Source organism: Toxotes jaculatrix, chromosome 5 (assembly GCF_017976425.1).
Source record: "Toxotes jaculatrix isolate fToxJac2 chromosome 5, fToxJac2.pri, whole genome shotgun sequence".
Lineage (NCBI taxonomy): Eukaryota > Metazoa > Chordata > Actinopteri > Toxotidae > Toxotes > Toxotes jaculatrix.
The window spans coordinates 6,058,390-6,083,624 of NC_054398.1; the positions used below are offsets into that span (position 1 = coordinate 6,058,390).

Here is a 25,235-nt window from a genome sequence, read left to right on the forward strand (position 1 = left end):
TTTTTTGACCATGTCACAAGAGGGGCTCCGTAGCTCGTCCATCGTGTTCCTCCTCAGCTTCCATGTCAGTCACTACTGTTTGCTGAAAGCCGGGTAGTCACGTGACCACACCTGCGGCTGCCCACAGCGTGTGGATGTGGCGTCAATTAATCCACATTGGTTTACATTTAATCGCAAATCGCAGTCTTTTATGCGGTTACGTAATCGCACAGCGTGATATCGCGATTGCGATTGCAATTAGATTAATCGTGCAGCACTAATTTACATGCTAATATATGAGCGTGCATCTGAATTGCAGCATTCATTTGAAAAGAGAAGTCATTTTACTGTACATGATTGTATGTGAATGTACCTCTCCAGATTTCTACGTCAATCTGCGGTTTTCAGGCAAGTCTAAAAATACATTACATGTATATCACTCTTCATACTGAAAACTGGGTACAAATGCGTAACCTATTCATGTCTTAACAACTCTCGTGGCCTGAATTACGGGAACTTTGGGACCTAAAACTGATGCACAGGTCAGGAGAGATTGGTATAATGCAACACTGTGTCTTCATGACCCTTACATATCTAATTAACCTCTTTCCATCGCTCTGTATTGAGACAGATCTGATGTTCTTCCATGGATTAGACTCATAATCCTCAATTAGCGTATCATATATTGAACTTGTGTGCTTTAGGATTTCGAGGACTTAGAAGCATAACTAACTTAGATTGGCACGAAGGAATTTTGGCACAAGCATGACAGGGTTAGCTGGCAGCCATTCCCATTAGCCCCCGAAATCAGTGCTGGTGGAGGCTTGGTTTATTAAATAAAAAGACCCCGGGTGATGAAGGGCTGACACTCAATAAAAAAGTCAAAGTAGCTGTTCACATTAAAGGGAGCAAAAGGGAAAAGACTGTATAAATCATAAAGACTTTTAAAATGTGACATAAAAGCATTTGATGAAGTAAGATTTTCAGGATAACACTGATGTCTTCCATAGCTGCTATCAACAGTAAAAAGTATTACTTGACATTATATTGACAGTGACAGAGGTGATCTGTTTTCTCATTCTGTTTCACGTCTTCCAAAAAATAAGAAAAATAAACTGTCGCCATCGCCTCATTTCTTCTTTTATCCAAACCTATTTTCAAACAAAATGCTTGATAAAGCACCTGAAAACAATCAATACGTTGCTGTTACTGCTGTGGATAGTAGTTTCTGCCTGAAAAAATACGGTAAGCACCAGTTAGGGATGACAACCAAACATAGAAACACAGATGAGCTGAGATTTCACCTCTGCTCATCTCTCCCCAGCTGAGAGCACAATAAACACTATGCTGCTGAGACAGGCACAGCTGCACACTGCTCAATATACAAGTTTAACCAGTCAAAACTACTGGGGTGGGGATCCATCAACACAAATAAGTCATGGACTTTGAATCATGTGTTGCCTGTGAACCAAAGCCCTGGCAACTGTACCATGTCCGTCCCCCACAATGCTACACTGATGCACCTGAAGGTCTTTAGGTAAATAAATTAATTCAAATCTAACATACCAAGTTACTCGATTGCTTTTATAGAAAATGACAACAACTTATATTTCACTGTGCAACTTCTGATGGATTAAAATAAAAAAAAAAACAGTCTGTACATTTATTTATCAGTGTGGGTGGAAAATGCTAATGCTGTGAGGATCTTGCACCATCCCTCAGCTCTCCACAACAAAATACTGTGACATCTGTGACACAGAGTACTGTAGCATTAACAACACCTTCCACCTACAGTACACTGCATGGCTACTGTACCCATGCACCATGCACGCAGCCACAGCACACAGGGACAAGCTAATGTGCGATATCCTGTCGATCTCCATAAAAAAAGACTTTTTGTTTTGTTTTGTTTTTTTTTTTCAAAACGAGGTCAGAGCAAGGACCTGAAGCCGGAAGAAATCCGTGTGTCGTGTTCAGAGATACTTTATCAGGGCCAGTACAAGAGCTGGACTCCCGGTGCTTTGGTTGAAAGACAGTAACTCTGTGTAAAGCACACAGTGCCCTCTCCGTGAACTCCATCAGTTCTTATGGCATCCATCCAGCGGCTACTTGCTTCACTCAGGACTGGAAGCTGAGCATTTGGAGCATTAGCTCAGTTGGTTCATGTTGACTGACATCTTCAATCAGCCTTATTCAGTTCACAGTTTTGGACTTGAGAATATAAACAATCTTGAGACATTTCCATCTGTGACGGCCTTGTTTCTCAGCCACATTTAAGTGTGACTGTATGTCATTATACACAATAAATTTGGTGATAGTATTTGGAAAACTAAGTGTACTGTACTATATATGTTGTTTTTGTGTGTATTTTGTGTATGTGATTCCACCATATGGCAACACCCCAGTCTACCTCAAAGAACTCCTCACTCAATAAACTGTCATCCCGAAATCTCCGTTCCACTAACAGCAACATCCTCCATACCCCCAGAACTGAACTCCGGACAATGGGAGATGGAACTCCCTTCCAGACCATCTGAGGGCCCCACAGACTGTGGCTTCTTTTAAAAAGGCCTTGAGGACCTTTCTCTTCAAGAAAGCATTTTAAATTTGTTTATGTTTTTGTTTTATTATGCTGTTGTTTGTGATATTATGCTCTTTTAACCTTGTAGCACTTTGAGATTTGCTTTTAAATGAAAACTGCACTATAAATAAAATTGTATTATCATTATTATTATTATGTGTGTGTGGCGCATGTGTTTAGAAAGTGTGTGGTCAACGAGTGCTGACCTTGCGTTCTTTGTCTCCATACTCCAGGCCCAGTGTATCCATGGCACGGACGATGGCAGCCAGAGATTGGATGGTGTTGCTGTAAACGACAGGCTTGTACTGCTTTACGTCATCGCCAGAGAAGCCGTCCTCGTGGATGATCCTAAACACACACAAATGCACACACATCACTCAAACTGCAATAACCTTTAACAAACTACTTAAAGACTTACAAATTTCAGTAAACAGAGAAATGTACATAGGCAAGTGTGCTAGCCTGGAAATAAGTTAGAGAGAGGTCTGTGAGAGAAATGTGCTGACGTGTTCCTGGGATATTTTAGAAGGATCAGATAAATAAAGAACATTTCGGGAGAATGGAGGTCAGAGGTTAGTGAAAAACACAGGTGGCTGAAGACGGGTTACAACAAAAACACAAAAGAAAGAGAGCATGACGGGGGGGAGGGTGGGGGCTCCGTAACCAGTAGGCTAAGCTGACATTTAGGCACACAGTGCTAGCAGCAGCCTATCCTGCTGTTTTAAATGTCATGCTATCTTTCACTGCAGCTAATGCAAGGACACACCGACTTACAGAGACTCAAAGACAGTTAGCTAGGCAGACAGACCGTACAGATGGACAAATCAGACAAAGTCAAACAGAGAGAAATGACAGAGAGAAATGACAGAGAGATGGACAGCCAAGAACAATAGACAGGACACCAGAAAACAAATGCCTTATACAGACAGACAGATACAGGTTGAGGCAACACTGTGAAGCAATTCAGAGAGACAACAACCCCACACATAAACTAATCAGGGTGAACAAGCCCTCTGTACAGAAAGGACTGCGGATCAAAACCAGCTCTCTCTTGAAACACAACTTCAAACAGCTGTGCCCACCTCTATCACACTCACAGTACATTCGTCTAGCTCTGTATCCATCACTATCCAACGATATAAATGACCATTACTGTGGCTCTGCCCTCCCGAAACCTCCTGACACACCACAGAGAACAGCCGATGGGCACACCACCCACTAATCTCTATAGTGAGGGAAATGATGTTTTACCTGCCTGACTTTTACATGTAGGCTAGACAGCCAGTCACCCATCAAGGCCTTAACATAAGCAAGCTTTCTGACTTGATGCTAATGAGCTAGTGTCAATGAGCTACTCAGTCAGTACCATATTTTGACACCCAGCCTCACTTTCAAAAAAGATTAATCCAAAAAGCCCAAGTGTCACAAATTCAAGGTCTTTCAAAAAAATGAAATTTAAAGAGAAATTTGGGATGCGAGTGGAACTCAGTCCAAGACCACAGAAAGCATATCCAGAGGCTGCCCCTGAAACCTGACCAAAAATAAACTAATACAACCGAAAGGACTGAGGAACAAATGTACCCATTGTAGCAGGCCCACATGTGCAGAACTGCTGAGCCCAAGGGAAACTGTTAGCCGTCCTTTGATAACTTACAAAGAACAATTTTTAACAACAGAGATCAGAAGCATTGGGAGTTAATTGGTTCTGCTCAGTGACGTTCATGAAGCACTTGACAAATGCTGCTGTAGTGAGAGCGCAGCGTGATGCAGGACAGCTGAATTAAAGGAGCACTTGGACACTGTGGGAAATACTGTCATCTGCTTTCTTGCCAAGGAGATGAGAATATCAATTCCACTATGACATCTACAGAGCAATGTAAGCATATGTAGCTTGAGCCACCATGCAGTTAGTTAGCTTAGCACAAAGACTAGAAACATTTATTATCTTACTTAGATTATTGTTGAAATTGCAAAGCAACAACATGACATTCTCAAATAGTTCAGTGGGATTTCATCCCAGACATTTTAATTGCCGTCTCTTCCTCTCACACATGCACAAGCAAACACATTCGCAAGCGCGCACACACACACACACATACACACACACACAAGGGGATAAAACACATAAACATACACACACACACACTGTTCTCTGTCTCCAAAACACCTCAGCAGCTGCAGGCAGTGTAGTTAGTATGCATCTGAGCTCGGTCTCTCTCTGAGCGTGTCTTGACATCTGACAAACACGTGCCATTATACATCTGTATGCAAGTTTGTGTGTGTGTGAATGAGCATGTTTATGTTGTGTAAGGGTGTGTGTGTGTGTGTGTGTGTGTGTGGTCTCGAGGACAGCACGGTCCTGGGCAGTGTAATGTTTCAGATCAATCAGGCAGCCTGCCAGTCCTATATAAATACACCAGGCTTCTATTTACATCTGTGACTTTCACACAAAGGGCCACAGCACAGATCTATAGACTGGAACAAGGACAGATAAATGGTTTATTCCTATGTGTATGATGTGCACATCAGCTAACATGTCCAATAAAATATCCATACTGAGCCGAAGTGTGAGCATGAATGGATGTACACTGCATCACAGCAGAAAACAGTTATCTACATCTTTTTTTGTAGCTCTATATGTGCTACCTGGACTTTCACTCTCTTCTCTCACTCAGTCTTAATGACTTGCCAACTAGACCCTTATTCTGAAAGTGTTCCTTCCATCTTTCCTTGCACCATAGCAGTGAAACGAGGACAAGCACCCAATTACGAGAACTGGATGCTTCAGTCTCTGTGCAAACACTGTGTTGAGCTGAAGATGCCAAGAAAGGGTGATGCGCGTTTCACAGGAACATGAAACACTAAGCTGAAAAATAGAACCAGGCAACCCTGAAATGTGGGATCCTAGAACATTAGCAGTCTATCTCTCTAACATGTGATATACATCAACCTGCTGTGTAGTGTAATGACAATAATAATATCTGGGTGCAGTTTTAAAATAAGGTTATACTACAGAGAGAAACAATACGCACTGAAAAATATGTCCTAAATGTGTGCTCACCAGAAATCAGTGTGGGAGGGTTGATGGACAAACACAGCAGAGTCATTACTGTTTCCTAGAAAGTTAATACTATTACCCTTATTAACATGGGGAGAGACGGGAAGATAGAGTGGCAGGGCAAGAAAGAAATAACAGTCACATAAGAGAGAATACAGTGGAAAAAGAAGAGAAATTCAATCGAGCAAAGATTTCTGATTACTGCTGCAGCAAGTGTTATCAGAGGTATATTGCAGACTTGTTCTACGTGTGTGTGTGTGTGTGTGTGTGTGTGTTGGGCTGGCTAGTCTGCTGACATGGGCTTTCATGCATGAGGACCTTTTCTCATTACCCACTCTCCAAGCCCTTCTGTCAGCAAAGAGAGAGCGCTGTGTGTATGTGTGTCGGTGTGAATGTGTGCAATTTCCCGTAGCTTTGGCACAATCTGCACGGTGATCTGAAACATAGTTTAGTTTCACACTGAGCCAGACAGATGGACAGAGAGACAGACATATGGGCAATTTAACCACGATATTATTCCATGATATCATTGTATGGCTGCTATTTTGGAGGCCAAGTAGCAGGTGTTGAGTGTAAGCAAGCAACAATCACACTGAACGATCAGTATTTGTTTTGCTCCACTGTGACTGATAAAAATGATGATGACAACCACTACCATTTTAAATAACATACACTTTTAATTAAGCTAGTAGAATTGAGAATAAAGGGAAGTACTTTTAGATCCAATTACACAATTCGCAATGTAACACTGGAAGTTCATTGTTTTCAGAAGTCTCAGTTGCTCATGCCACTGCCCATGTGTGCTGAACATTGCTCAACATTCAATAGCGATGCAACAAGTGTGTTGGGGTTTTTTTTTGGTGGCTTGACTGACAGTTATCACAACCTCACTTAGTTGGCTGGCACATGCTCAACCGACCTCAACTCCAGAACTCTGTTATACAAACTAAGTCACTGTATATTGTTTTATCAATCAGTGTACTAAAAAAAAAATCTATTGACTTAATCCTTCTGTACAAACAGGAAATGATACAGCAAACTTCTGAAGAAGAAGACTAAAGCACAGTGATTTTATTAGCAGCCTTTAACAGTGAAAACAGAGTCAAAGAGGACATAAGGCAAACATATGAATTCAGCCTGGGACAGATGTACATTTGTTACTGAGTAGAAGGTTCAACAGGAATTTAAACCTACTGGATAAAAGATGCAGGAACAGGAGTGACCAGAGCCAATGTCCAGGTACCACACCCATAAATTAATGGGTGTGCTCCAGATTCAGGTATATATTGCTGGAAAATGTATGGAGAACACCCTTTTTACAAAGAAATGATGCAGTACATTATGACACAGGACACCAAATCTCCCCAGATGTAAAGCAAAAGTATTTGTCTTAAAATGTAAAGGACTGGTTCACAAGTTCTCAAGAGATTTCAAGAGTAAGAGATGGGGGACAAAATCCACAGTCCTCAAAAACACATTCCAAAGTTTAAATCTGAAGCTAATTCAAGGTTTCGGCAGTCTGAATTAGACAAATGAAATGGGTATCTTGAAAAGTTAAAGTCTGTCCAGTGCAAACTTCCCTCTCTGTGTTACTGTCCCTCCACCACAGCTCAATAAAGAAACACCGAAATACCCAAATTCTTTAGAAGACGCCTATTTAATTTGTCTATCTTAGATTTTGTACTCCATCACAAAGCTCTTTAGAAGTGGATCTCTTCACGGCCAACATAGATGAGAGGAATGATTATAACAACAATAACCTGTCTCAAAGCCAATGTAGGCACCTGACTGTTGTTTCAGGGCAGACTTTAAAAACTGCGATCTATCCTTTAATATAATGGTCATTTTTTTCCCAAGATCTTTCTCAAGGTGTCTCACCATCAAATGCGATTTATATTGATTTTTCCCTTCTGTGGGCAGCTCATCCATTTCCTTTCTGCACTGCATTGTGGGAGAACAGAGTCCGTTAACAGCACATTTTAAAAATTGGCTGTATTGAGCAATCATTCTGTCTGGGATTGGTAAACTTAATTTGATCACTTTTCCTGTGTGAACACACTGCACTGTCAAAACCTGCTCATAATTAGCATGTAAGATGAATTTGTGGCACACATGTGCTTTGGATTTTCTGGTTCCAGGAACTAACAAGGACGGCGAAGCTCTTATCACACACAGAGGAGCAGTATTCATGACTTTATTGGGCAAGGATATTGTTTTATCCCTAGGGTGGCCAGTAAGGTGGACAAGCCTTATTCTTCAAAGTATCAGGCTAAATCTCGTGGGCTTGTTTGTTCAGCAATGCAGGCGCCTTAAAGGGGGTGTACTGTGGAAGAAAATTATGTCCCTCTCAGCAGATATTAGTCTCAGCCCGCGAGCTAAACCAGTCATGCCAACTGGCCAGCTTATAGGCAATTAAAGTCAAAGTAATGACAACCACTCTTCAATACCAGTTCCTGTGGGACCTTCACAACCTCCCCTCAGGAACATACGTGTGATGTCACAGAGTCTGAGTTCATGTTTTTCCTACACTGTGTGACAAAGGCATGTCAACAAAGAAGATTTATCTACCAAAAAAAAAATGAAAACAAGTGTCATCAGTTCATCTAAAAAGTGGAACTATCACCTTTGTGTGAAGGTGACTTTGTGGCTCCTGTCAACAGACTGACAGATAATTGATTGGTTGTTGTTAAAGTTGAGGCTTTTACATTTTATCTAATTTAAAGCTAAGTGAATTACAATACACACCAGTACAGAGGGTCACCATCTCTGACCACCACACACACACACAGACAGCAAATAAGAGACAACCATATGGTAAGAGAGAACCTTGTGGTCCATGTATGACACACACACACACACTTGTACTTATATCTTTGTGAGGACACTCATTTACACAATGCATTCCCTAGCCCCTTACCCTAACCATCTGAACTGAATGCCTAAGCCTAGCCCTAAAACCAAGTCTTAACCCTCAAACAGCCCTTCAAATTGTGAGGACCGACCAAAATGTCCTCACTCTGTAAGGTCTATGCTGATTTTGGTTCTCACAAAGACATATGTACAAGTGTGCACATATGCGCACGCACACGCACACGCACACACACACACACACACACACACACACACACACACACATATACACACACACTCTGTATCAAACACAACATGCTGGCCTCTCTCCTTTCTGTCTCCCATTATCCCACACACTCATATTTTTATCCTCACACCTACTCATGTGAACACACACAAACACAAAGCCTACACTCTGCTCTGTACAATTAGGTCTTTATCTCTGTTGTGCATTGTTGCTACCTACCACTGTTTGTTCTGACACGCACACACACACACGCGCGCACTCACACACACACACGCACACACACACAAGACCCTCGGATGAGTTCTTTATCACTATGCTGCGCATCCACTTACTTCATGGTCCTTGTCGACAGAGCTCTTAGTTGTGATAAAGTGCACACTGACCAACTCCTGTCAGCAGTGTCGGACAGTTAGTAACACGACGTGTGTGTGTGCGTGTGCGTGTTTGTGAGTGTTTAGGAGAGTGTTAGAGCAAGTGCAAAGAGTGAAGGAGAAAGAGGGGATAACAATGTGATGGGTGATAATGGGCATGAAAGAGAGCATGAAACAGAAAAAAAAGCAACTATAAATAACTGAAGGTGTCAGTAATATAGCTCCCATCCTGACGCGCACACACACACACACACACTTACAGTGAAATGGAGGCATCAGCTGCTCTCTCATCTGGTTACACTCACTTGCCATCACACCTTGAGGTCAAGCAGCAGCATCCTGAGCACACACACACACTCGCACACACACCTCCATGCCCTCAGCCCTGTATCTATATTTTTCTTCAAAACACGGTCAGAGCCCGAGTTTGGTCAAAACGGAAAATATCTCAATATTTCAGTGGATTAGCATGAAATATACTATGGATACTGATGGTGTCCAAAGGATGAATCCTATTGCTTTTGATGATCCCCTGACTATTCCTCCAGTACCACCATAGGGTTGACTTGTACACATATTCATATTCAATTTGAACATTAAAAAGTAGCATGGAAATGATGCAAATTCAAAAACAATATCTGAGTTGGAGAAATTCAATTAAAGGTCAGTCAGGAAAAGCTAAATGTGCCAAAACCCCATGAAAACAAAATCTGGAAAACAAATAACGACACACAATAAGCATGTGACTTAAATGTAATGCCCCTTCAACTAAAAACTATGTTTACACTGTGCCAGGTAGATTAGGAGTTTCCTCCCATATTCAGGTTCTCATGCTAATAATGTATCCCCCACCGGAGAGGAGTCATCCTGGCTCCGGGTTTGGTCATGTGCTGATGGAGAGTTCTCGTGCCAAGGGACACAGTCTGCTTCACTCTAGTTCAGCAGGGATGTTAGGAGCTGCACACACATGCGTATAAACCCCAGCAGACAGGAGAGCAGAATAATTACAGCTCAGTATTACATCTAGGAAGACCTCATTAAATCTGTCTTGCCATTATCTCTCTGTTTCACTGTCACATGTTATCTCTATCTGCCTCTCTCCCCTGCCAGGTCCTCTTTCATCCCTTATTATTCCTGTGTTCTCTCTCTCCCTCTGTAAATTTTTTTTTTTTTTTACCTAACTTCACGCTTGTTCTCTGTCAGTCTGTCCCATTCAGTTTGGCATTCTATTTCACCCCTTTTCACTTCTTCCTAATTAGTTCTTCTTCTTTTTCACTCCTTTCCTCCCGCTGCCGTTCCTTTTCCATTTGCAATTAACTATTAATTAAAAAACACAGCATTGATGCACAACACACCCTTCTTCCCTCCCCACTGACTGATTTCTACGGGGAACACAAATGCACGAGCACACACACACACACACACACACACACACACACACACACACACACACACACACACACACACACACACACACACACACACACACACACAAGAACACAGGTGCTCATCTGGCAAAGCCTAGTGTGACAGTTGCAGAGAGCGCAGTGTCATAACCGTTGCCTAATTAACAGTTAGGTAACAACAGCTGCACAAAGAGTCACACCCAAAACTTTGCATTGAAGCCTTGTAATTCAGTTTCAATTTGTGGGCTATTTCTGATGAATATTTTGACGCCCAGTGCAGTCTAAATCTTTCATCTTGGTTGGGAAAACCCGACAGTTGCATGAGTCTCCACACTGTGCTTCTGAATACGCAGGACTAAGCTTGTGAAACGTTCAGCCCCTTTACTTTCCCTGTACATTTCAGGTTGAATCTTGGCACCTTAAACTGCTTATCTGTAAAAGATCCCAGTTAAATATGGACATAAGGGTTCAGGATAAACCACTCAGCATTCAGTGTTGTCAAAATTATTAATGAAAGATAAAGAAAAGCTAACTACCGTTAAACACAGTGGTTTCCTGAGTCAGTTTTCTGAGTATTTGGTCAAATTCTCTGCCTCTACAGACTCTACAGACCTTGTAATTTCTAAAATCTTGGCCACAGTCATATTATGCAGCCTTTGTTGGCAGACTTCAAGGAGAATATGTAAATATGTCGTCTGTGAAATTCAGAAAACCCAACAGCCATGAAAAACTGTTAGTAAAAAAAAACAAGTAACAGAGATATTTAGAAAAGATGTCATTTTAACATTACATGCATTAAGCGATGGAAAAGAAACAGTTACTCTTGTTCTACATTTCCAGTTGTCAGTATAATTATGGGAAGTGGCTGTTTCCAGGAGCAGCTGATAACATCAATATTATAGCCTGTATAAGGCAACGTGTGCTCTGTTGCAGGCAATTTAAGTCACTAGCAGATTGATGGACGCAGCTTGTTGGAAGGAATAATACAGAGAGAGAGAGAGAGAGAGAGAGAGAGAGAGAGAGAGAGAGAGAGAGAGAGAGAGAGAGAGAGAGAGAGAGAGAGAGAGAGAGTGAGAGAAGTAAGGCCAGAGGTTTAATCAGGACATCCAAGACACAAGGTCAAAATGTAATTATTCAGATTTCCTGTCTTCCCCTCTCTCAATAATAATTAATTACTTTGAGGGATTGAACTGGCAACTAAGGAAAGCAGAAACAAAGGGGAATGGGGCCTTCCTAAAGTTCAGCAGCCACATAGATGGCTCTGGCCTGGCTGAAGTCCAGCACAACACTCCTACGTGTCTTATTAATGGAGATTTTGATTCGGAATTTGAACAACCATTTGAATGTGGAAAAAAAAATCTAATACTCAATTTGTAATGATCTGTTCAAATTCAATAAACCTGAATGAAGTACATGTTTGTTCTAATTTGTTTAAACTTTTTTTTTTTAATAGACCAACACTGCCTCCAGAGATGAGCCGACCAGCTGAACTGTGCTGCATGCTAACAGCACATTTCAGTCGGTCCATCCCTTTTGGTTCAACATTTATTGCAAAAATTGCCATGACATGTGGTACAGATGTCTGTGGTGCATAGAGGATGAATCCAAATGGCTTTCCCTCTGAACATCACCCGAAGGACAAATTTTTCTGCACAAACAGTTCTAATGACTTCGGCGATCCCCTGACTCCCTTTAGAGACCAAAAAATAAAAACATCTGTGTGATGTAAGGTGAAGCACACTATTAACATAATGTATGGAAAGGAAAAAACACAGAAAGATCTTCCAAGATCATGCACTATAAGACTCCATCACACACGCAGCTGCAAAAAGTTTAAAAAAAAAGTGTCACAAAAAAAATATTAAGCATTTATTATAGTATAACTGCTGTATAGATTGTGTAACAGTTGTGTCCACACTTTGGTGTGATTCAAAAACAGAAGTACAAACATGCATTCAAACATACACACTTGCAGCTACAAACCCTGCCACAGTCCCCATCAGCTGACTTTATATCAGCTGAGTGCGGTCACTGTAACAAGACTCCATTGTCTTGCAGTGTGCTGAACTGACATGAAATCTGCCAAATAGGTCTAGCACAAAAAAACACTCACTAACACAACCACATCAATATTATGCACACAGACAAAAGCACAGAGAGAAAAACACACTTTCTGTTCTGCATAAGTGTGCACACACATACACACACACAATTTCCTCCCACAAAAGACCTTTGTTTTTAATAAGAAGACCCGATTAGCGCGTGGACCACACACACACACAGTCATACTGACCTGGTCTCATACAAGTGTGCAGACCAAGAGAGAGAGAAATAGTAAGCAGAGATGGCTTAGAGCAAAAACAGTCCCTTACCAGAATAAAAAAAATGTAACTGAGGTAGAGGGAGACGGAAAGATTTGCATTATGTCAAAGCAACAGTTATCATCAGTGACTAAACTGCTAATCTGTCCTGACAGGACACATACTGCATGGTTATTCACATGCTCAGAGCTGTGACTGCATGAGGGTTTCTGTCTCCAGAGCCTTGATTATTTTCAAAGAGGGGAGAGGAGTTTAAGAACCAATACAGATCATCAATTTAAATGTCATGAGTGTCAGCTGATCTGATACTAGTCTCTCAGCGGGCCCTGCACTGAAACTATTTTGCAGAAAGCTCCTGCACAAGACACCCGGTACAAGCAACAACTTTTGACTCCTGTCTAAGTCTTATCCATTTTATTTTGGACAGACTCTGTGGCTGACAGATTAATCAAATTTACTGCCTTTGTTCAAATATTCATACCATGTCATTTAAAATATATAAAATGTAAAATTCAAGTTGGTTTGGTAGCTAGTAGCAATCACATGTTCAACAAGGAGAGAGTGTAAAAGGAGTCTCTGCTCTGATTTGTGTTCTCAGTTGTTTGTTTGACAAGATATAATCTAACCATGGGACTAAACAGTGCGCTGATTCGTCTGTGTTTAGTCTGTCCCTAGCAGACAGACCTAGCATGCTAGTTAGCTGTCCAGAGAGGTGCGGCTCATATCTTGTCAATAAACACAAACACAGGGACTAGATGTGGACGGACTTTCAGTTTCTTTCCAAACTGTGGTAAAACTGATGTGGGTGCTCGCCTTAGTTGCAGTATCTGGTAAAAACAGCCCTCAGGTAACAACATGTCTATGAAGATTGTTTGTGTTAGTCATCCAGATGACAGGATATCTAGATGTACAAGACGCCAAAGGCAAGTTTGGTGTTTTAGTATTAAAATTCATCCAACAGTCTCCATCATTTTTCCAGAGAGAAATGTAGAAAAGCTAAAGCCTTTTCCGTGGGGTTAGGTCAGTAGAGCCTTTCTGTCCAAAGCATCCAGTGAAGATGGATTTCAAGGTGATGCCTGTATGACTGATGGTTGGAAGCACCTCAACAAAAACAGGTGCTGTAAACTTAAGCCCAGAATGTTTTATTAAAACGACCTCTGTGATTAAAATCTGTCACAACAAACCTATTTTTTTTTCCACAAATTTTAGGCAAACTTTTAAAATGTTCTTGGTGGTATATTTTAGAGGAAATTTCTAGAAGCTAAGCAAAGCTGTGTCGAAGTACACAGAGACATTCAAAGAGAGAAAAACAGTGTGGAAATGTTTATCAGGTGGAAAGATGCCCTGAGGAAAACCCGAAGAACGGGGAAAATGAGGTGAGTTTAACAGAGCTGACACAATGAGATGAAACATTGGAAGTTTCTTCATTTGAGACAATGGGTGTGTTATCTAACTGTGTATGCTTCGATAAAGTTTTGTTACTTAACATTAAATTTAACGTCATCCAGATTCCTGTTTACGAATGGGATTCAAACGCTACATACGACACACACGCTGCCGCTGAAGACGGCTTGGACGTGCTAGCGGGCACATGCACACATGCAAACACAGCTATCACGATGCCTTTCTGTTATTTCACAGCTCACTGAGGCAGCCAATCAAATCATTCCAGTGATGAGCACGCCCAGGGCTATATTTAACCAATGAAGGGTGACTATCTGGCTGACGGACTGTTTCAGATGACCAGTTACAGACCGTCTCTTCATGCTAGACTTGAGTTGGTGCCAACATGAGCCTTCCCTCCCTCACCCCCTCCTTCTCTCTCTCTCTTTTTTTTTTGCTCTGTTTTCTCTCCTTGTGTCTAACCATCTCAGGAAAAAGGAGGCTAATAATTATCAAACAGAACAGAGTCCAGGAGAGGAGCGCCCTTTGCACTCTGTCCCTGACAACCCTGTCCTCATCTCTCTCTCTGCCACTTCCTCTAACTTGCTTAATAAGTGCGAATATGTTCTTTCACTTGCCAGTCTCTCTCCTCCTGCTCAAAATGGCTTCGCTTCCCCTCCTCTTACCTCCCCAACCTCATTCACACTCATCCTCCCTCCTCATGTCGTACTTCAACCTCTTCTCTCCTCTCCTGTTTCTTTCCACACTCCCACATCACTTTACCCTCCTTTGAAAAAAAAATTGAATTTTTCTCCCTGGTTGCTTCCGCTGGGTGTCCCAGTCACTCCCCTCCCCCTTTTTTTCCTCTGTTCTCACTGAGTATTCTCCCTCTCTCCCTATCTTCTTCATTACTCCTTTCTTTTCATCCTTACTTCCACTGCGTTCTTAAACTTGCTATTTTCTCCACTAAGTTCAGTCCTTTCTATCCCCACATGCCGACTGCCCCCCTTTATTTCATTCTCTCTATGCACTGGGCATTTATTTTCCTTCATTAAAACTCCCTCTCTGTCTCACTCCATCTATGACACCCCTCTCCCCCTCTCCCTCAGCCTTTCTGCACAAAACACCACCACCTTTTTTTCCTCCATCTTCCTCCCCTTCCCCCTTTTATTCTCCTCTTCTGAGGCTTAAACCTAATTATCTCCTGTTCTAGAGAAACCACACACACACACACACTCTCAACACGGTGGGAACAGCCTGTGGGAAGCAGTGCAGCCGTGAGGGACGGGCGGGCAGCGTTTGTTCTCCCTTCGGCCAGTCGCCTCTGATCATGTCAACAAGGCACCAACACACACATACATTGTAAGAGAAAGCCTGAGATGAAGAAAGAAAATGAGAAGTATTACATAGTACACACATAAGTAGCGACTGACTGACCGAATGGGTTTGATATTTCTTTGTTCCACCCATCCATCCATTAGCTACAGACAAAACTGACATATAGTTTTGAGTAAATAATACCTTTAAGTAACCAAGAAACAAAACAAAATGCAAACTGGAGCAGATTGGATGTGGACAAAATATTAGAAACACCTCTGAGAACACAACACCATTCACGAGCACCAGAAGCTAATGTAAAAGCTTCCAAAATAAAAAAATAAATAAATAAAAACACACAAAAACAACAAAAAAACCGCTGCTGGGTATAAATGACTAAGTCTGTTACAATTATCCTATCATGTTCTATGGTCACTGTTGTACTTGTATATGGGTTGTATAGTGTTAATGATTGAAAGAGAAATGACCTGGAGATTTTATCAGGTATAAAAAGAAAATATGTTATGAGTCCTCTGGCTAACACATGGCTTAGAGAAGCCAGGGAGACTCAGTGGGCCCACTTTATCAAGGCACCTCTCTGCAGCCTCTCTGGTTCAACTAAACAACTAAACTAATATCAACACAAAGGGGGGAAAGTAAAGTAAATGAATGTCTGAATACAAGTTTTTAGATTGAGGGGTCTAACTCACTTGGTCTCCTTCTCAAAGCTGTCGAGCTGTTACCACAATTTTTTGTCATTTTCAGTGTTTCAGTGTTGTTGGTCACTTACAAAAACACTCTCTTGCTCCCTTGGAAAAATAACTACATGAAAGAAAAAATCACTAGCTTACTAAATAACAATTTATCTAGCAAACAAAAAAAAAGAGTTACGCCCTGCATTTTATTTATTTATTTATACGAACAAGACATGGCAACTCTAAAAAAACAAAACTTTTTAATCTTTAAGACTATGACTGGACATTGTTTGAAACACCACTTTCTGTAATCTTGCTAAGTTAGTAATACATTATGCAAGGCACTGCTTGCTAATGAGGTAAACCTCTGAAAAAAAGTCTTACATCCCCTGGACATGTTAACCAGGAATTACTCACGTCTTTCCTGGTACAATCACACCCATCTGTGGAGTTTGGCCTTACAGAAACAACTCTGAAAGTGGAAGGAGGCTGCAAACCCACCACTGGGTAGAGCCTCTTGTATTTTCCCCACTTTCTAGTGGCTGTGCCTGACACCGGCTTTACTCCATCCTGCTCAGTTCTATGAAAATATTGCTTCATTAAGTTATTTTTCTCAAACGCACACACTCAGTGAGCACTGCTGGAGAGGTCAGTTTGCCAGCTGGGCAGCGAGAGAAACCTTTGCACACGTCTAAACACACACAGGCTCCATAAACAGATGGTGTCTCCTGCACACACACACACACACACACACACAAATGCACAGCCAGCTCTATGTACAAGATAGAGATATGTCGTTCACACATGACCAAGTCCCTTGGGCTGCTGGCCCAAATATTGCACTCACTGATAGAAAGATCGTGTATATATGTGTACACAAACACACAGGATCCAGTCACGCACGTGTTTGCCCAACAAATCCCCTTTTTCCTTTAGATTCCCTTTTTCTGCACAGACACATATTTCCCTCTTCGATTCGCCGCTCCTTCCTCTTCCTTGCCTTACAAATGCAGTCCTGCGTTAGACCGTGCTGTGCCTTCACACCTTGATGATTCACTCATCCATACACAACTGTAAACCTCTCTCTCTCTCACACACACACACACACAACGAAGTGCACTTGTGCTCCCCACAGAGGTGTTATCAGTGCTCTGTCATGAGTTACTAACTCTGTGATTGCATCATCTTAGAAACCAATAATCTGTGTTTCAAAAAAGAATGGGGAGAGTTTTCTCAGACAGGTGTACTGTCTGCTAAATGGTTTTTATTTTAAAAGAAATCTCCATGAGGAACCTATGAAATAGACTCCAATCTAGCAGTCTTTATGGTGAGAGCAGTTGCACTATTTTTCCACTGTACTGTACGCGGTGGTAACAGACTCTTTACTTCCAGTCACTGGGATCACATGCACAGCTGTGACACACACTGCTGCTCGATATACACACCATAAAATCTAAATCTAATCCACTCATCTCTGTCTCTCTCTGTCTCCCTCTGAAGACAGCACGCACACGCCCACACACAATTGGTCACTTGAGCACGCCCCAGATGTTCAGAGCACTGTGAAAGAAAACGCAGTAAGGGCTTTCCAGTCCTCTGATGCGGTTCCGGAAATAGCCGAGCTTCTCTGAACAGGAACGTAAAGGCTTCCCTAGCAGGGCGCTGTCCACCACTTGAAAAGCTGCTTCCCTCTCTATAATATCAGATGCAGACATATCATGGAAAAAAAAGTTCATCTGGGCTTCAAATAACACTGTTCAAGAACTTATTCCAGTTTGGAAGAGTCCTTTTTGTACAGTTTTTGCAAAGAGAAAGGTGGCTCTCTGTTCTATTTACAGTATCTGGCACTTAGAAAGACTGACTGGTATTGGGCTTCTGACGTGAGCCTAAAGACTCATTCACGGTCAACACACTTTATTACGTTGTTCTCAATCCACAAATAAGGTGGCCACTGAGAAGCATGCGGATAAAACCTTAGCCTTAGATTAACCATAAATAAAACCTAGAATTTCTTAAAAAAAAAAAAAAAAAAAAAGACAATGTTGTCTGCCAGATCCAGTTTCATCATCTCATCCCTAAGAATGAGCAAGAATAGCCAGCAGACTGCAACTACACAGCAGACACGTGGAGGTGGCATGGCTGAAATGACTGAAAGAAGTGAGCGTGGTGTAAAGCAGATGAAAGAGAACTGGCTCCATTTCAAATTCATCTAATAGTAGTACTCTTACACAGCCATAATGTGTGTCTATGTAATGCAACAATGAGTATAAGGGAACAACTGCGGTTCACTTCCTACAACATCTGTGCTAACACCACAAGAGGCTCATCTCTGTGTGGTTTAAAACAGCCACCTAATAACAAGCATTTGCATCAGTCCAAGTCACATAAATGTGTGATTTACAACAGTCCAGTGCAATCAATGCGTTCAGTTGCTCCAAAGGTTATGGTCTACTAAAATGTATATATTCAGTGACCCTCCCTGGGGAGCGTTGGTCAGTCAGTCTGCAGAACATGCTGTGCTGCTGGAATGACCATTAACAACTGAGAAACTGGCTCACCTTGGATCCACTGAATCAAGACCTTGTGATGTGTCACCATATGACCACAACTAAAGCCTATTATCGGCTAAAACGCACACGGCTGTCTGTGAAAAGACGCAGCAGAGGAGATTGAAGAAAAACCATATGTCATGACTGGATTACAGATAAAATGACACCGTGGGGGAGGGGGCTCTGTTGATGTACGCTGCCAACCCTTAGCAAGAACTATAGTAAATCCTCTAGGTATATTATAAGATTATAGCAGTGATACAGTAAATACTATTTATTATATCATGAAATACTATTAAACTATGAAAATGTGTGACGCTCTCCACTAAGTACCACAGATAAGTCCCTATAGGAGTACTCTAAGGACGTCATAATGATACCATGGGAGAAAAAAAAAAAAATCAGGCGGCTTTAATTAAGTCACTAAATTCACTGGTAAGTACCATGGGTAGATGTTAAATCCCTACAGGTGTAAAACAGGAGTACTGTGGTGGTATTTTATCGGAGCTATACTGGACAGACCCCTGGTTAATAAGCAGGCCTTCACAGACACTGACACAGCCAACAGGCTACATGGTATTTACATCAACTGATGTTGCCATAACAGAAAGTAGCACTTTCATATTTTGGGTCACAACATACTGGGAGGCTGCAACAAATGCTTAAATGTCTTGTTTTGTGTGACCAACAAATTAATCTGTTTCAAGTGATACAAAAGAGAGAAAAGCAGAAAATCCTCACATTTAAGAAGCTGGAACCAATTAATTTTTGGCACTCTTGTTAGAAAAAGAACAACTTAAGCAATAATTTGATTATTAGAATAGTTTCTGATTATTTTTCTGCCAGGTTTGGTCATTAGGAGCAGTCACTCGTGAGGGAATATTACCAGTTCTTGTTAAGGCAGCTAGAAAATACTGAATTCCCTGTCCTCCACACTGCATCTTTATAGATTCTGATAATAAAAACGACAGTATTTACCACAGCAGCAGCATTAAAGTGGACAGCAAATGCACAAGTGTGTGACACGATGTTAACTCTGCACCGGAGAACACAAAATCATTGACGTGGATGAGGAAATGAAAATAGATCTCAGGCTGTCTTGTCCCACCTTTAGGCATCCCTAACTTACAATTACCTCTTATCAGTTACAAATATACAAGCTCAAATACTATGACTAACATGAATAGTGTGTGAGCATGACTTAAATGTAAAATTGATATTAACATGCTTATTCAAATTTGCTTCAGGGTTACTATTTTTGTTTCAGTGAAGTCTGGTGACATGACCACACCTCAAATCTTTTAACTAATGCAAGCTCATGCAGCAAAACTAACAATTTCAATCCAGTTCCATTCACATTGCTTAGAGGAAATATTTGACTTAAGTGTACAGACAGCAACAGAACAAAATTTGTGTGTGTATAACATATTATATGACAACCCATTTGGTATAATTCAGCAACATGTTCAAACAATTTCCATGCAAACAGAAGCACAGCAAATCACTGCACCTGCATTATGTTTTTTTTTTTTCCACACCCAATGTGGTACATCTTCCCACCCACATACAGCAGCATCAGTTATTAAACAAGGGTTGAAACAGTGATGCTTGGTCAGATGTCTGAAAAGACCCTGTGACTGGTCTTTTCAAACATCTGACCAAGCATCAAGCATTTGGGCTGAGGTCACGGGTGTCACAGGGTCAACAGCAATGGTTTCTTTTTTCTTGGGGGAAAAAAAAATCTAAAATTCAGGTGCTACAGAACAATAAACCTCGATTACAAGTCTCTGTGTGTGTGTGTGATGTGTGTGTGAAAGAAACAGAAAGAAAAAGTGAGAGAGGGACACAAATTCACACACTGGGGTTATTAGACCGTGCTTATTAAAGACTTACTTCATCTGTTTGACGATGGTGCTTTTCCCTGACTCTCCAGCCCCTGAGGGATAAGAGACAAGAAGACAATGTAAACAGGGTGTGTGTGTGTGTTTGTGTGTAAGACAGCAAGATGGAGACAGAGTGAGAGAGAGGAGAGGAGGGGGTGGGAGAAAGAGAGAGTGAGAAAGAAAGAAAGGGAGAATCGTATACCTAAGCGAATAAGGACAGTAGCAGCGGGGTGGAGATATAAAAGATGGAGAAAGTAGCTGCACCCTTTCTTCCTAAACATCCCTTTTTTGTTAATCTCCACCTCCCATCCACCATCTTAGCAATTCAAATACATTTAACAGGCTACTTACAAAATAATTTCCCACCAAGGATCAATGAATCAATCTCCCACCCCACCCCCCAAACCCCCAAAACCAATGAACTAACACTGCCCGTGCCTGGCCCTCCGTTGCTGCATACTGCCATTTTTTTTTTTTTTTTCTGGCATCCATCTGCAGTTATCATCTCTGATGTAGTTCCCACTTTTTACCGACATACTGATTCTGATTCTGCAGAATAACAATTCACCCACCTGGCATTTCTTAAATGGATAACACCCTATTATAGCATCTGGAAAGTGATTTAATAAGAAGGCAGGGTGTGTTTAGCAGGAACAATAAAGCAAATCAGTTTTCCTTACACCTGTATATACTGGATTTTTGTTCATGTCGTTTTCTAGCCTATGATATGTTTTTTTTCTTTTTTTTTACCCTCTGATAATCATCTCTCACCAAACGCCCACTCCCCCACACCACACCTTTCAAACACCCTCCCCACCCCCCCCCACCCAAAGCGTTTCATTTCTCTGCCGTGGCTCTACAGGCCCTACGGTAGGCAATTCAACCGGCGTCTCTTACCGAGCAGCAGCAGTTTAACATCTTTGGCCGCGGTGAGACCGTCCTCCTTGAGGTTTTTCTCGATGGCTTTGCTCCGGTCCAGAGCCGCCCTCTCCTCTGCGCTCAGAGTACATCCCATGGTTAGAGAACACAGCTTGATAGTGTTACCGGTACCGGGGTCCACGGAAGAAAAAAAAAAATAACAGCAATAAAAAGATGGATTCAATGAAACTTGTGCGTGAAAACAGAGCTTGCTGCAAATCCTTTGCCCCCCCTGACTATCTGGGTTTATTTCCTCCTTTTCTGGGATATGCCTTCGATCCCTCTGTGATCCCTCAGTCTCTTTCTTTCGCCGTCTGGGCAGCTCCCTCTGTCTCGCTCTCAAGCCGGGGACACGGCACCGTTAAAGCATTTAAATCAAGGATCCGCTCGGTCTGATCCACGGCGCAAGAAAAACAAAAAGGCAAAACAACAGGATGTAGCCTCCGCAGCCTGTAGCAGTTTGTTTCTCAAGCGTGGTCTCGGTGCTGGTCCGTCCTCCGCGTCTACTCTTGTTTTTCTGTCGGTAAATCACGGTAACGGTTCTCTTCTTCTCCGCTCGTCGGTAGTTTGTGTTACTGGCTGGCGGTGAGCAGCGCTGGCATCGTTCGGTTCTCGCGGCGGCTCACGCTGGACCTTCTTCTTCTTCTTCTTCTTCTTCCGTTTGGCTCCTCCGGGGCGGGCGGCGGGGACTCGCTGTGTAACGCTACTGCCTCCCGGTAGCTCCGGTAGTGGCTCGGTCCTTCGTTAGTTCATTCGTTCAATTGCAGGTTGCTGACGTCAAAACAGTGAAAAAAAAAAGGGGGGGGGGGGGGGGGGGGATGAGAGAGGGAAAGAGCATCCATACTCCCAGTGGCGCGGCCTGGTGGTGCACCTGGTGGTTTTTCTCCAATTTTGGGATTTATATTAAACAATTACAGAACGTCAAAACTTAAGAGTGTTCAAAAAAATGTGTATGTAATTGATAACACAAGTACACACTGACGCCAAGATCTAAAACAAAAAAAAAAAAAAAAAAAGTGAAGCACTATTTTTCTGTCAGCGCATGAACACTTTGTCCCAAATTAAATGTTATGCGGTCACTTAGAGCCAATTACAGCGGAAGTAGACGTGTTAATTTTCTCATTTCCACATCCATAATTAGCAATATTTTATCCTTCATAAAAAAATGTTTAGAGCTTGAATTCAGGAGCAGTAGTAGTGGTAGCGTTGGTGTAGTAGTTTTACAAGAAACGTCCACTTACTGGAAGTTTTTCAGCCACTTCACTGGCCTTAATTGGCAGATGTAGTTTGTTTAATTGTCATATGGGTACAAGATGGGTCAGTTGCTCAGTTGAGAAATGGTTGGTTCAACAATATTTGGGTTCCATTTTTTGGGGGGGTATTTCAGTCTGGACCACATTGGTACAGACTGAAATTTCTCAACAACTATGAGGATTTTTGGTGCAAATATTCCTCCCATAGAAATTTATTGCAATAACTTTTGTCACATCTTAGTTTCCATAACAGTTATCATTAGATCTAAATTCTTTATCCAGTACTTTGGATATCTTGTTTATATTGTATTATTATATTTATACCACCCATGAAGATTCTGTCTTTATTCTTATTTGGCATAAATTTTGGTATGTCTCAATGTTCTTATTATTCCAAGGCTAGATTTCTCTTTTATGTAACTTACATTGAGCTCAGCTGTCCTGGTTTTCAATGTTCATTATAGACCTCCGTTACAATATATTTATATAATATTCATCGTCTTCTTCTTCAAAAGGTCCTGAATTGGCCTGTATTCAGAGCAATAATATGTTATTATAAGATTCGTTTAAGGCAGTGGTTTCTGTAAATTAAGGACAATTGCAGTTATACAGTGTCACAAATGTATGTATGAACATAATCTCATTCAATTAGATGTGGTGGGGGAGGCAGCTGTTCCATAATATCCTTTGACTGAGTTGGTGTCTCCGTATAATCAGCCTATTCATTTGACTCATCAAATGTACAAAGGGAGCCAATATCTCCATGACAGTGTGGATGGCTTCATACTAAGGTGTCTGTCATCATCACCATCATCATCATTGCTGTTGTCGACGGCTACAACATCAACAAACTATCATGAAAAATAATATTCATTAGACACACACCACAGCAGGTTTTTTGAATTGGTCTCAGCTGTGGTGGAAAGTTGTAAAATATGGCTAATATAATGGTAATAAAAAAAGAATTAAAACCAATGCAATCAGGTCTGGGGATGCAAATTTCATGGGATGATTTTGTAATTGAGTCCAAGTGACAGGGTGCACATTACGCACCCATGATACACTGATAATGTCAATATTTGTGAATATTCCACTGATACCATGAACCACAAGACCCCTCTGTCTCCACAGTAACATCTTTCAATAAAGTTTATTGTTAATTATGCTGTTTCCTCAGTTGGATATAAAATGTCAAGGACTGGAGTGCATTAGAACTTTCCTTTGGATAGTTGTTTGGTTACTGTAAATCATACAGTATGTCACATGCAAGATTCAGTGCTACGCCAGAAGCTCTAAGAACGGCATTTGAATCTAAATCAAATCCACAAACGTACATCATCTTAAAGTATGTATATAATTCACTCATTGAGTCTCCCTCTACCAAGCACCATGACCATGACACCTTGACTGAGTGAACTGGTCATCAGAGCCAATGTTAACATGCAATGCCTCAGAGAGTAACAGTTAAATCTCAGCACTCTTTTGGCAAAAATAATATGACAAATGTACTGGATTTCATGGATTTAAGGGAACCATTCTCCCATTGGTTACAATAATGGCTAATGGTTTTTGGCAATATCTGGCGCCTGAGACAGTGAAACTCGAACTATTACCAGTCCATCATCACTGTCTCAGTTTTTTTCATCTGTGGCATCACCACAGAAGAAAAGGTCAAATCTGCTGACACAAATGCTTATTTCCCACAGTAAAGTGTTTTGGTGCCTCTCTTACTGCCTGGCCTGGTTTAAATCCATTTAGATCAATTGTGAACTTCAGAAAACAATCTTAAAGCTAAGACTAATCTGTGTGGTTAGCTCATCCTTTGTAATAATTTAAAACCTTAAAGAAGAGGAATTGATTCACTAGCTCTGTGTACATTCAGTTAATAAGGTGGTATCATTTTTGTCCCAAAAAATTATTTAAATGTACAGATGTCTCTAAATTTTATTTGACTTTTTCAAAGACAATTTGTTGATTTGAATCAAATTCTCCTATCACTCAAAACTGCATTGCATTATCTTTTATACTAATGTACAGTTTCTTATATGAAAAGACAATGCTATGTTTTTACTATAAACAATATTAGAAATATCTATTTTCATCAAATAACAAAAATTGCAGCCACACCAACTTTGGCTCATTTTATATTGCTTGAGATTATGTTAAAACGTTTTGGTTCAGGCTGTAGTTTTGACAAAGGTTATATTTAATTTAATCTTTCATACAAATTGTTCAAAATAGGGCGTTTATTGAAGTTGAGCACCTACCTCTGTAGGTTTGTGCAGTGTTTTGCTCATTACTTTGGTTTTCTAGATTGCACATAGATTGCAGAGTTCAGTGTCAGGATTCTCATCTTTACCCACACATGAAACCCTCAGCAGCTGCTTCCTGCACACACATATTCAAACAAGCTGAGTGGACGCT

At 41.2% G+C, this 25,235-nt stretch overlaps 1 protein-coding gene across 2 annotated transcripts in view; it reads right to left on the reverse strand.

The window, feature by feature from the left end:
* Positions 1–22,314, reverse strand: part of gnao1a (guanine nucleotide binding protein (G protein), alpha activating activity polypeptide O, a) — an 89,823-nt gene extending 67,509 nt beyond the window's left edge. For both annotated transcript variants that reach the window (XM_041039362.1, XM_041039361.1), the window contains exons 1-3: positions 21,538–22,314; positions 20,651–20,693; positions 2,767–2,908 (exon numbers count right to left, since the gene is read on the reverse strand). In XM_041039362.1, coding sequence (XP_040895296.1) covers positions 2,767–2,908; positions 20,651–20,693; positions 21,538–21,655 — 303 coding nt within the window. In that variant the 5' untranslated portion in view covers positions 21,656–22,314. The remainder of the gene's footprint in view (positions 1–2,766; positions 2,909–20,650; positions 20,694–21,537) is intronic.
* Positions 22,315–25,235: the final 2,921 nt, after the last annotated feature.